The sequence below is a fragment of the Mya arenaria genome, chromosome 15 (assembly GCF_026914265.1).
Source record: "Mya arenaria isolate MELC-2E11 chromosome 15, ASM2691426v1".
In the NCBI taxonomy this organism is placed as follows: domain Eukaryota; kingdom Metazoa; phylum Mollusca; class Bivalvia; order Myida; family Myidae; genus Mya; species Mya arenaria.
The window spans coordinates 50,709,381-50,723,557 of record NC_069136.1 but is presented as its reverse complement, the minus strand read 5'-3'; the positions used below and the strand labels follow the sequence as shown (position 1 = coordinate 50,723,557).

Sequence of the window (14,177 nt, the reverse complement as noted above, 5' to 3'; positions counted from 1 at the left end):
GCACGTTCAACTTTATTTTGGCATGATGTTGTTGCACGACAATGCGTCTTGTCATATTGCATCGGGAATCCACACTATGATGTCAACAAACAACATTCGTGTTCTAGATTATCTTAACTGGATAGAACTTGTTCGGGACTTGCTACAGAGGAAAGTTAGGTTTTTGCCCAAACAAGAAAATGCGGAAGAACTCGTTATATTATCAGATGTGGGACTTTTTCCAACACAATTACATACACAGATATGTGGCATCAAAAAGGTCAAGGTGTCATAAAGTAATTGCTGCAAATTGTGGACATACAAGCTACTAAATTTAATATTTTCTTTGTGTCTTAATTTTGATGTGTAACCAACTTTAACTTTGTTATTTCAAACTATTCTAATGAAATGAAATTTTATAAAAATGATTGCAATAAAAGGCGTTAAATGTGTGTAATAAACAAGTTTGAGACATTTTTCAATTAATTCTCAAATTTTAAACCAAATTCAAATTCTCAAATACCTAGTGGACGTTTGTTTTTGTTCAGTGTATGTTTAAAGTTTATTTCCAGCTGAACACATCTTCGTTCTGTAATGTTTCGAAAAACAGCTTAATGAGTTTAGGTAATTGTTATCATATACACACCTCTTTATAGAGTTTACTGTGACTTTAAGGTTGTACAGTTCATTTTATCATTTAACTGTAAGTGGTCACGTGACATGAGTATGTAGTGTCTATACGGAAGTGCTTCTTGTTCAGTGTCGTTTTGTCCCTTGCATTGTGCCTCTAAATTGTTTAATTCTGAATTCGCGACTAATGGGCTCACATTTGTAGTTGTGATCGAAAGCAGTGAAAAAAACTGTTTTCGTGGTTTTTGCTTTGAAAGCCAAAAGTTAGCACCGTTCGATGTAGTTTCTTTGTGTAGAATGCACCGTTTATGTACTGCGGGTTTGTCAACTGCGATTTTATAATACGGTTTTTTGTGAGACTTATATGAATGGCTCATAGTTCCCATATGGTAAAACTACTTTGCTTCAATTTATATGTAGCCCGTTTCAATAAAGATCTTAGTCGATTTTAGTTAAAATTGAACTATATTCGTGTCATAGGTTGGCTCTATATTCGAGTTGATTGAACTTTACATATTAAAAATGAACACAAAGGTGAGGAAAAGAATCAATGTTATGCCATTGGTAACTTTTATAGATATATACTGAAACACCCTCTGTCGAAAAAGAACGATACATACCTATTTACAATCGCTTTATATGAAGCTGCTGCAGAGCAAGTATCACCCGAATAAACAATTAAGTATGTATGTGAATACAAATTTTAATGTTAAGCTTTATATACCCGAGGTTTTTGAATTTTCAAACGTCATATCCATGACACATGTATGATCTTTAGGACTTTATAACATGCTTTCATAAGAGTATATAGTTTTTATAAGCTCGTTTAAAGGTATGAAAGTCTTGTCATTAATTTGACTAAAATACCCAAAACTGATTACATAGATAATATCTTCCCAACAAAAAGTGAGTAGTCCAGGGCGCCCCTCAATGCATTGGGTACAACCTTTTCGCTTACGGTGCCAACATTCGCAATGGCGAGAGTTTATTTGTAAGGATGAAAGAAAGGAGAATGGTGAAAGTTCTTTTGCTTGAAGAAGATTTATTCTTGTTTGCAAATCAGACATAAACATTTCTGTTATATTCGTTGACTGTTACCCAGCCTTTTATTTACAGCTACACAAATCTTTGTTCTGTATTATTTCGTTTCGGAAAATGGCTTAACAAGTGTATCATATACCCGCCTCTAAATAGAGAGTATTGTGTCTTGTTGCTTGTGCAGTTAATTGTTTTCATTGTCCTCCCTGGCCACACTAGTCCCTTGCTATGCTATCTGGTAACGAACAGTCTGACCGCGCCCAGGCCTTCCCACATTGCATTGGCAGCAACCTGTTCGCTTCCGGTGCCGGCATACTTCGCAATGGCAAGAATACATTTGTTAGGATGAAAGAAAGTAGAATGATGAAAGTTCTTTTGCTTGAAGAAGATTTATTTAGTCTGAAAAATCATACTAAAAACATTAATTCTTTTTATAACCGTTAACTGTTAACATCGGAGGCGACTTGTATTGTATGTAAGAAATGTGCTTTAATGTGCTGCAAAAAACGTTTTTCTTTAACTGTCGAAGCACCCTCTGAGTAGTCATATCTGTATTGTATTATCTTGTTTTATCATTTTATTTTTTTTCTATTCCTGAAGCCAAATCATTTTAAAGTGCTTCCGATGTGAATCAAACCACGCTAAAAGTAATGATAACGCTTCAATACCCATGAATACCACGCCGACTAACCGCTTTCACGTGCAGAATCACTTTCAAAGTTATATAAAGATCCATTTGCAAAGTTCTACCTGAGAAGCATGCATGGCGATTCCTTGTGTGCTGTGGATTGAAAACTTGCTGCGAAGCCGCAAATGGCATGGACCATGACATTGAATGATATTTTCCGAAAATTTCATATCTACTCGTTTATTTCCTTAAACATTCGTATCTACTCGTTCTTTTCTTTCACTTTCACTTTCTAACTTATATATATATATATATATTACCTATATATTGAATAAAATTAGTACACTAATTCAATTGAAAAAAATGATTTTTTTACGTTATCAGGATAGTGCGTGTATTATTTGACCAGTTAGCAATTAAAAAAAGGTAATATGACATATCTCAAGAAATAACATCAAATATACCAGCCCATATTTCGAAACAGCTTAAGGTGAGATTACCTCATATGCTTCCGATACGTTATCATAGACATCTAAATATGAAGATATGCTCAAAGTGTATTCAGTCTCTATACATTTCCCGTTTTTAGTAAAAGTGACAACTTAAAAAGCCTTACTTTCATCATAAGTTCAAAGCTAAACGTTCGTAGTAGAATACGTTATGAAAGTAAATTTATATCGATGAAAGATGTGATTTGAATCTAACTTTTGGAAATGTAAGACTAAAACGTAAACATGAATTACTCGAAATGTTCCTATGGTAACATTACATGGATGAAAACAATACAAATGTCTTACTTGTATGTGCTAAACAAGTGTTTGGTAACGCTGGTTCTAAGTTGTGCTCAGAAGCTTTTTTTGAACATTTCAGTTGATTAATATAAATCAGAGTAATGAAGACAAACTTACTTCACCTGTAATCACAGAACAACTCGTCGTTGCTAGTCGTGAATATGTTGATTTCTGTGACCACTCGGAAAAATAATATAAACCCGAAATCGAACTTCAACAAATGTGATATTTATATAGGGGATAATATAACAGGACGATTTTCTGGTGGCCTGTATCACGTCGAGTTGGGTGTGAAAACAGGTCTCGACGGATACATGTTTACTCAACGAACGAGACGAGATGCAGATCACCAGAAAATCGTTTTATCGTAATATTCCATTTATAATATACCTGCCTATTTAATTATTCCTTTTTTTCGGTTTCCAATTTAAATTTAAATTAACCGCCATCTGTCTAATGCGTGTATAAATTCGAATGTTTTAAGTGTAATGAGGTCAAGGGAGGCTACTACAGCAAAACAAAGGCAGAAGTTACAGAATTCGATTTGTTGAGTAATATAAGAACAAAACAATTTACGTTTTAGCAAAATTAACAAATTGCGAATACGAAAACAATTATTGATACATCATAAAAAATAACATCAAAAAACGGTACTTAATCTACGAGTATACACTAATCGTCATTTCCTGTTGACGTAACGCGGCCATTTTTAACAAAGTAAACATTCGATTGATTTTTTGACGATCATAATATGCAGAATTGAAAGTTCGTGAGTCAGTCGCCATTTCCATCGACGCAGCGAATTCGCCTTCTTCTTTGAATTGGCGAGCTACTCATGTTTATGATAATAAACATGGATAATGCAACAATTTATGAACTTCGAAATGGCAAACAACTTCTTCACTAAAGTAGCTGTCTATATTGGAAATGTTCTCTGCTTCGTGCTAATCCTCATGGTTCTTTGAAGAACATGAGAACCATGTTCCAGAATATTAACATATTTCTGGAGCGTATGTAAAGTTAGATATTTTTTTGTATTTTAAAGTTTACAGATTTTACCAGTTTTTTTGACACGCTATTTTTAGCAACGCGAAAGTAGTTCCTATATTACACACGATACTCGCATGATACGGACTCAGAAAACGACAGTATCATGATACGGATTTTTTAATACGGCGTGCTGTATTTTCACTGTTGGATATGAAGAAGGAATTTGATAGAAATATAATAATTATGTTTATAAATGAAACAAAGAAAACTACAGGAACAAGCTTTGCGTTCTGTATATTTTGTGTACTGTATTGAGCCTGGTTAAAACAAATTACAATTATTTACTGAACAATATATGTACAATTATTCTGGATCATAAAAAATAATAATGTGACATATTATACATACCGCTGTACTATATTTGTTATTGATTTATCAATGCAGTTTAAACAACAAAAAATCAATAAAAGCTAATATTCTCTTTTCATTAATATGTTCCTCTTTGCCTTCATGTGTTTTGATAGTCGTGCTAGACTCCATTTATTTCTTGGAGTGAGAGATAGTTGTCAACACCCTTATTTGTGTTAAGTTTTTCGTAAGTATTTGACTCCATATTGTTTCCAGTATGTATGTGCATTTCATTATTTGCTATGTTGACATATTCAACTTGTTGTTGATTGTCCACAGCAGAAGACAATCCTGTGAATGGCTGTCCTGAAGTATTTGTTGTTGCGGCGTTATTAAAGCAAGCCCTGGCCATGTTCCTGAAAAATATCCCAATCATACCGTTTTATACGCATGCAGCATACACTGACCTTAAATGCTTATTAATAAATTTAGTATGATATATAACATCTTCAAAAAATCCCTCTTCCTGCATTCCGAACACATTTGTTTGTTTCAGTTAATGCCCATTCGATTTAATGTAAGTAAGGTTATGTGTGTATGTGTGTACTGTTACATGCTCTTGAATTTCACTATTTTAAAAGCAAAACAGCTCTTTATTTAATTTAAAGGGGTTCAATTTAAACTATGACTGTTATTTTTGTCGCTTGTAATGACAAAGATTCACAAACTGATGCATTTCTTGAGCATTATTAGTTCCTGTACATCCAATTATAGCATGAGTCTTCTTTGTAGGTTTAGATTTACCCACTAGTATCTGAATGAATCAGTATTAATATTACGGCATCTGTATTTCAAATGTCATTGTTCGAACTTCAATCAAAATAATATTGCTTAAATATGCTAAAGATGAGTTGTTTTGACCTTTTGAAAGATACCTGGATTGAGGAAATAAATCAAATCTGTATTTCAAATCAGTTTAACGTTCTTTATCCGTGTGATAACAGGTATCAATATTTCAAATTAAGCTTTCATGTTATTTCAGCAAAACGTCAACATATCATCTTATCGTATGATCAGTTTTCAATAGAGGTCAATGTTACATATAATTGTTTACCCAATAATGATTATCAAATACAAAAGTTAGTGCAAAGGTATAACGACGATAACAACTTAACAACAGGAAATCATTATTAGATGAGTTACCTTCTTTTGACAATAACTACAAGTACTGCAGCTACAGGTAATGTCACAGCAATAACCACACCGACCACTAGTCCAACGGATGACCCTGTAATAGTAGTAAATGACGATTTATTTGCGAATATTATTAAATTCCGTTCTGTTGAGTGATTGTTGGAAATTAACTCTTAGAATGGACGTTCCCTGTTGTATTCAAAGTCACCTTCTTCATGCTGCTAGCTAACTGTCCACTTTTCATTTAAACATAATATGTTTTGTACGATGATAATAGTAAAAAGCTAGATTATCTATATTGCTACATTTGGGTATGGAATTTACACAAATATCGACTAAGACAGACTTTGGTGCATGTTATCTAATATGCCGTGTATATTGGAATCTGTATTTGATGGGAACCAGAAACGTAAACTCATTATGACATAAATAAAAGCATAACTTATAGGGTCACGAACGACATCTACAAATAAAGCTCATTTTATGGAGCTAGCTCGACAAACGTAAGTGGACATTGAACGTTGACCTGGCTTCACAATTGACTATTGACATTTAGATCATAAATGTTTAGCTGGCTTGACATACAGCATACACTTGAGAAAACGAAGTCAACAACCGTAAGTCAACTCAATAAATTTACGTTGTGCCGGCTCGCAGAACAACATTAGTCGTTTAAATATTTAATCAATCAACAAATACATGTTCAACAGGCTCCCAAAACAACAGGAATATTTTCATGATCTTCGATATGTCTTGTTTTACCGACTTTTTAAGCCAGTAAAAAGCACTTCTTTTCTAACTTTTCTTTTTTTTCTTTGTTGAGAGTTTTTGGCTTGAGGTCAGGTTTTATGTCATTAAAATTTACATGAAAAAATCTTGTATTTCGTTACAGCGGCTTTCCAAGGACAAAAGCATTACATATGAAGCACCACTTGTACTCTTAAGAGTGCCAAATAGATTTCTTATTGAATATTTAGTATGTAAAATGAATTGTGATTAATTCAGTTTCTCGGTCGAACTACCAAAAGAATTTGAAATTAAGCTAGAAGAAAATATCTTTTTGGCTTATAATTTAGTATTTTCAATCCGATAATCAATGCAAATAGTACTTGGGACATTCTTACTGTTTAGACAATTGTGTTCTAGTTTTATAGTTTTGTTTAAAATGTATAGCATTTCTCAATAGGACTTTAAAATGTCCCTGTTTTCCAATAAGGTTAAATGTAAAATATGCTCCATGAATATAGTTGAAAGTAAATTTACCTCCTTCGTCTTTGTTTAAGGACGCTGCTGTTCCTTTAGGTACCTGATGCGATGTTGGCGTTGTAGATGTATTCAATGCCGGTGCTTGTGTCGGATGTGTATCTGTTGTTATGACATTCCGTGTTGACGTCGAGCTTGATACAGGACCTGGTGTGTTATAGGGGAACATAAATATCAGAGAAATAAAAAACATGCGGAAATCCAAAACATGTTAAATGTTGGCAGTTGCGTTCGATGTGTGTATATTTTATTGTCATTAGCGATTGACGGCATCGGTACTGTAAATATGCGGTAAATACAAACATTATTTCCTTTTTCAGATATGTCAAGTGAAAAATACTATCTTTTCTAAGTGAGCACCTTTGACAAACATATCGATTTCAAATGCTAATCGACAGTGCCATTGCTGTTTTACACTATACTCAACTACATCGAAAAACAATAATTCAAGAAGCCTGAAGTTTTGTTAGGACTTTTCACCAATCAGTCAATACAATCATCATCAGTATAAAATATATCAATATATGATTGGGCTTCGCATTTTCAATAAACGTAAGTAACATTGAAGGTTAACACAATTGTATTAGAAAACAAATGGGTTTTTTTGGAAGCAAATCGTTTTATCTACTAAGGGCTATTAACAGACAAAAGTACGTCTTAGCAACTAAAGTTTTGTAGGAATTTATTTGATTTGTTGGCATTTGATCTTTGTTTTTTTAACCAAGTTGTCCAGACATTGAAATTTGTCAAATGGTGGTACTACATCTAACTACGGTAGTTGAAGGGTACTACGATCTGGTCAACCCAGCATTTTAAGTCCAATTTAAATATTGCGGTCATATAATTATACAGAAGAGTGAATGTTTTGACTGGATTCGTGTCTTAGTTTGCATTGTACTGATTTCAAATACCAAATCAAGAATGTCTAAATGAATTATTTTGTTTCAAATACTTACATGTTTATGTACCAACCTTATTTGAACGTAAATGATCGCATTTTCAACTAACAAACAGACAAACTAACAATGGCAACATGAATAATTGATAACAGCAATGTGGATCACTAGTGGGACAATCAATCGTAAAAGACATACTTAATAGTATTTTAAGTGCTTAAATGGTAACATTTCAGAATTTCATTCGTTTCCATACAGTTCTTTAAATAAATACATGTTTGTTAAGAAACCTTAAATCGATTTTAAAAACATAAGAAAATAATTATCTTATCATTCCCAACAACATTCAAAAAACGTTCTTCAGAACTTTAATTGTTTGCTAATTGATGATTTAATGGAAATAATATCAATTTGTGGCGGGAATTATACTTCTGCATTGCATGTTGCGCGGGAAAAATGCAATTAATCTGTGGCATTCGGATCTTTAGCAATGCAGTGAAATATGTTGGTGTTTTCGTTATTTTGATCGGAAAAATATTCCATTTTAAATAAATCTGACACTTGTCACCATATAAATCCCGCTTTTATTTATCTCCTCAAAGAAAACATGCTAATGTGCGTTAACTCCATTTCCTGAACTTGCTTAATAAAATGTAAATAATATGAATAGACGAGGCGTATTCTATGACGGTTTGGGAACCAAATATATTCTGGTCCAACTAAGTTTCTAAGTAACTTTTTGCGCATTTGACTTGTGGTGTGGTTGATTCCGAAAATACCTATTTGTTTGTTGCTCTTGTGTTGATGTCAAGGACGTTGGCGATATGCAATCTGAATTGTACCACATAAAATATACTCTTTCGTGTCATTTTCAGGCCTCGTGGACTCCTTTTATTAGCCCCGTAGTAGGAGCCATAGCCATGGTTCGGGAGTTGTTTGAAGATCCGTTTCCATTAAAAAGGATTTCGGATAAGTTTCAGGCTATTGGGCTTTCTCGAGTAGTTCACTTTGTTTTTATTATTTCTGATGGAGAAATAAGAAAAACATATCTAGACAATGAGACTGGGGCATAAAGAGTATTTTGTATTTACTTGCATGTCTTAATTTAAATGGTACGATGATAAGAACGTGTTTATGTTCCATTTTGGCGATTTACAGAAAATGGAGCCAAGTGTAACGATCTACATGAGATAAAGGTACCGTACTTAAAATTGCCTTAAACACTCACTGGCCTACAATTAATTTCGAAAACCAAGTTAATTGATTATCAGTTACTCATTAAAGATTACTGCTAAAGTTGAATAGGAAAAAACTTGAACAGATGTGAAAAAATCATTGTTCAGTACGTGCAGTATACACGCTCATAAAATATGTATATGACTATAGTTTGACCCCAACACTTGAATTGAGTTCATATTTACGAGTTTCGTGATTCTAAGTTTGGGACTCATGACTCAACACTGCATGTAAGGTAATAAATTGTTTGTTACCACGATCAAGTGATTGTTCTAACTTCAAAATATGATTTCGTTGTGTTCCTGATACTTGGAGATGGAAACATTGCCTAGACAAATACAGTGAATATCAAGTTCACTGGAACACGACTCCATTTGGTGCTTAAACTAGTTGATATGCCCCAATATATGCAAAAAGCTACAGAAACATGCTCAGTAGCAAAAAGTTACCAAACCGCCCTAAACATTTATCAATAATAACAAACTAAAACCTTGCTTAAAATCGAATTAAAATTAAATGGCAAAATATCCCATAATGGGAAATTTTAATTACAAAAGTTTCGTCACCCAGTTGATTTATGTAATCGGTGCCGATATATTTCAAAAGTTATCCTTTTGTGTGTTTGACGGGCGGTGTGGTTTATTTTCCTAATAATCTGGTTAATGTATCTCGTGTCAGTATTGATGGTCTCTCCGATGTGATAATATGAAACGCATCAAACAGAACATATTGAATTGTTTACATTTTGAATCATATACTAACTGTTTAAAAACTTGGCCTGTATCATTGTGCTATCATGGTTGAATGTCAGGCTTACAAATATGTAATAAAGCATTGCTCTTTTTTCCATTCGTCAGAAAATGTATCACTACATGTACTTATAAACATCTTTGTTGCTTGACTTGCAATATTCAAGCCACTCATACGTTTAATCATTATTGTGGTAGCATGATATGGAGGATAATAGTTTGTTTCAGTGTAAGATCGCAATATATTTCACCGAATAAGCACGAAAAGTTATAATTCAGGAAAGTGTTTATGTTTTTTGCATGCTTAAAAAAGATACAAAATGTCTTTCAATTTTAGTTTTTCAGAATTCGCACCAAATTGTATGCGGACATAACCTCATTTCGGAAATGGCATCGTTAAAATTGAGTCCCACCACAGAGTGAGCTAAAATTGATTTTAACGTGAGAACGCTAAAGTAACAAGACAGTGAACAATATCAAATTGATATCTTCACTGTTTGAAACAGTGAACTATTAAATTTATGTCACTGGTAAGCTTCTACAACCTACCGGAGAGAAAAAAATGTACTCATTTATTTAATAAAGTAGTTCATATTCCACATTTATCCCAGAGCTTAACGTGATTTTTATTCAAGCGTTTTGAAGATATTGATAACTTAATGTGTTCATACTTTACACTGTATCAAATCTTAAAGTGATAACCTGTTGTACTTTTGGAATGTGTCGTGGTTGATTTTGAGTAAGTTGGTTGTGTCTCCCGTGGCGTTTTCGGAGCTCCAGTAGATGTGCTATCTGAAAATAATCAAAAGAAACAATGCCATTAAAATATTTACTGTGTAAAAAATTGGCGCTGATCTTTATGCCCTTGAACAGGATGATGGTTAAATATTTGGCTAATGGGCTTGTTCCCGTGTTTCAATTGTAAACTTACTACTTATCAGTTTTGAAATCACAGATTAGTTTAGAAATGATGTTTTTAAAATGTATATCATAGTGTGTATATTTTGTATGTTACCGTCTCAAACGTCCATAGACACTGGCCCACCTATTTATACTTTGTCAAATGTTTCCTATTTTTGCATGCTTGTACTTAAATGTAAACTGTGATATAATAAAATAATATTGAGCTGAGTTGAATTGAGGCAACGGTTCCTAGTGATCCATCCTGTACAAAATACAACCATGGATGATTTCTTCGAAAACGTTATAAGTTAATGAAATATGACTTATTGATGAATTTTACATTAAAGTCATAGTATTACCTGTATTGTCAACCATAATTGAAAGTTCGTCGAAAGTAAAAGTAGCTTATTCTGATATAAACATAATGCGTTAAGAGTCTGTTCAATCAATAAGTGAGCATTCTTATACACGATCCAAACCATGATATATTACTATACAAACAATAAACTAGAAAAAAAAGTAAACCGGGATCAGAAACACTAACATCAAAATGTAAACAAAATCATTTACCACAATGTTACCAAAACAATGGCATGATTAAAGTAATTTAAAGATCTTCTACGTAGAGTATCATCTTGTTTACCATTACGCAGTATCAAGCATATATTCAGTGTAGATTGTTTGGATTTGGTTATCTTTAACACGCTTTGGTTGCTATACAGAATGAAACAAAAAACGAAAAAAAACCCCCAACATTCTTACCTTTAATTGTTTAAGCATTCATAGTTATACAAATGTAAGTCGTTTTTTCCTATCATGATAGCTAGGGTAACTTTTGGCAACCATTTAAAGTCTAATTGACAAGTTGAAATGAGAATGAGACATTTTTAGATAAAAACTTACTTTTAACACAATATATTTCAATTGTGTTAATCACTAAAAATTAAATTAAAATGACAGCCTATTGTGTCGTACATAAGTAATGTTAAGGTGAACTTTTGTAAAATAAGATAAAGAGATGTTTACTTCACACGTTTTATCGAAAATGTAACTTGAGTATTTGAATACCTTAAGAAAATGATAAGTGTGTAAATCAACGGAATTAAAGATATCGGTTTTAAGAAGGTGCGTTATACACACTATAAACATGTATAACTATAGCTTGACCCGATTATTGAAATGGCAATACAAATATTCAACCTCTAGTCTCTATGCTCTTGTGGTGTTGGTAAGGACGTTTTGAAATCCACATATGGCGCGCTTTTGCTCAGTTTTATTTTTAGAAAAGAAACTTTAACTTTATTCTTATGAGCTTAAACAAGCAATCGGTCCCCAGCAGAACATTGAAAGGCGAATTCAACTATAATTGATATATACATACATGAAGTAATAAGATTTGAAGATACTACGGGCTTGCGAAGGTGGATCAAGAATGACATGTATATTTCATTCGTAGTTCAACAAATTCCGAGAACTGTTTGAATAACTGATTTTTAAGGTATTCTTTCTACGATTATATATGAAAGCGAATGCAAACTACGAGAATGATGCAAGAACGTGTTCAAGAAATACTTGAAGCGTGAAGTGTATTCAGAAAAGTTCAATATCTCAAAAACTGACCATGTTATTGACACAAAACTAAAATTCACATACATCAATGGTTCGAATGGCTACGAGCATTACTATCAAAACACAATTGATGCAAAAAAATATTCTATAAAAATAGGTTTTTGTAAACTTTCAAGTTTTTTAAATTTTCTATTAGAAATAAACAGCCAACTAAAATCTCAATGATATTTTTTTCAACACGTACATTTCTGTACTGCTGTGGTGAAATTTACAATTTTGATACCACTTCCACAGCAACGTTTTAAACCCGAAGGTTACCTTCAAGTCCTCACCACTTCATCGTTAAAATTATCAAAATAGCAACCATACACTTGTAGTCTGTATCAGAGAGCGTTTATTTGAATAATTCATAATTAGCTTACATTTCGAAACGTATAGGCCTACTCATCTAATGTAAACTACAGGGATACGCCAATGGCTCAAATTTTTAATTCAACTACCCTGTTCAGAGGCACAATGCTAGTGTCCAAGAGACCCTGAACGTTAGACAGACCTTGAATGGACAATACACAGACTCCACAAGCATAAACGTAGCTTTCGGTTGCCGTCTTATAACACTCAGAGGATCAAAATATCATACTGATATATAAGGGTAATTGGAGCAAGCATCAATAAGACGTATAATAACGTTAAATTAATAATACTAACTAATAACATAGTTTTCAAGTATTCAACGTACAGATGAAGACATCAAATGTAAACGAATGAATCCAGCCAGCGCAAACGTACTCGATGTGTAAACAATTCATAAGTTAATTTCCATTACTTAATCAAAGCACTTCTAATCAGTATTTAAATGTAAGGATTAATTAGCGCAATTTGTTCAAAGAGCTAGCATAGATTGTCGTTGATAATGCCCCGTATGTAGTAACAATATATATGCAGATGACTCACTTTTTAAAGTTGAAACAACAGCAACCAGAAATGTGAGGCTAGCCTTTACATATAATAAAATATTGTTAGAAAACCTAAGCCTTTTAGCCTCAGCACTCGTTTTTTGGTCTATTAACATAGCTTAAGTAAATTACTTTTAGCTGTTTAAGCGTTTACTCTTCATATCGACATAGTCTGATAAAACAGACTTTTATGTTTTGGTCAAATATACCGGCTAAATACTTGTTAAATGGTATAACTTCTGTTCATTTAAAGACTGTATCAAAATCATGCAATTATACGAATGAAGTTACTAGTTTTATCTCTGACCTATACAGGATACTTGGAAAGTATAGCCTTGTTTGTCATTTAGTACATGAGTTATTGAATGTAGCATTGTTTCCAAGCCAACACTTGTGGACAAAAGGAAGAAAGGAAACACATGAATAAACTGCTGAAAACTTTAACATGATCAAAATTCATAAATATCTTAGAATTGTTAAATCAATATTGTCAATAGGAATGCTTTTCATACTTATGAAAAGTTTGGTTAAACAGTTTAATTAAACTATATAGCTACTTGAGGCTATTTAATAGGACACCAAATCAATGTCATGGATATGTTTGAGAATTTTAGGAGCGAAAGAGAGAGTGATAAACAATAATATGCTTATTTGCATTTAAATGACATTAGTTTATGGCATGCACGGTTAAATGTGTAAAATGTGCGCAAAGTCAGAACATTTTATACCTTTAACCGTTTAAAACATTTAGAATCTGACCTTATTTTTCAATATGGTATAGGGTAGCTCAAATTCAAGTACGAATGCGAAAATTCATACCAGTATTTGTTTTTTGTTGGCATTAAATATATAAATCATCCGAAACGCTAGTATTCCCTAAATACAAAAGCCTTACAGTTTTGACATAAACTTTGTGAATTACAGTAAAGTTATTAATTGCAGAAATCGAAAGTGAAGAGATGTATTTACTAACATTTCTCTCATACAAGTCATTTCTTTTTAAATCG

At 32.8% G+C, this 14,177-nt stretch overlaps 1 protein-coding gene across 1 annotated transcript in view; it reads right to left on the bottom strand.

The window, feature by feature from the left end:
* Positions 1-4,358: 4,358 nt before the first annotated feature.
* Positions 4,359-14,177, bottom strand: part of LOC128220302 (mucin-5AC-like) — a 16,713-nt gene continuing 6,894 nt past the window's right edge. Inside the window, exons 7-10 of the mRNA XM_052928653.1 lie at positions 10,445-10,534; positions 6,862-7,008; positions 5,608-5,692; positions 4,359-4,820 (exon numbers count right to left, since the gene is read on the bottom strand). Coding sequence (XP_052784613.1) covers positions 4,586-4,820; positions 5,608-5,692; positions 6,862-7,008; positions 10,445-10,534 — 557 coding nt within the window. The 3' untranslated portion in view covers positions 4,359-4,585. The remainder of the gene's footprint in view (positions 4,821-5,607; positions 5,693-6,861; positions 7,009-10,444; positions 10,535-14,177) is intronic.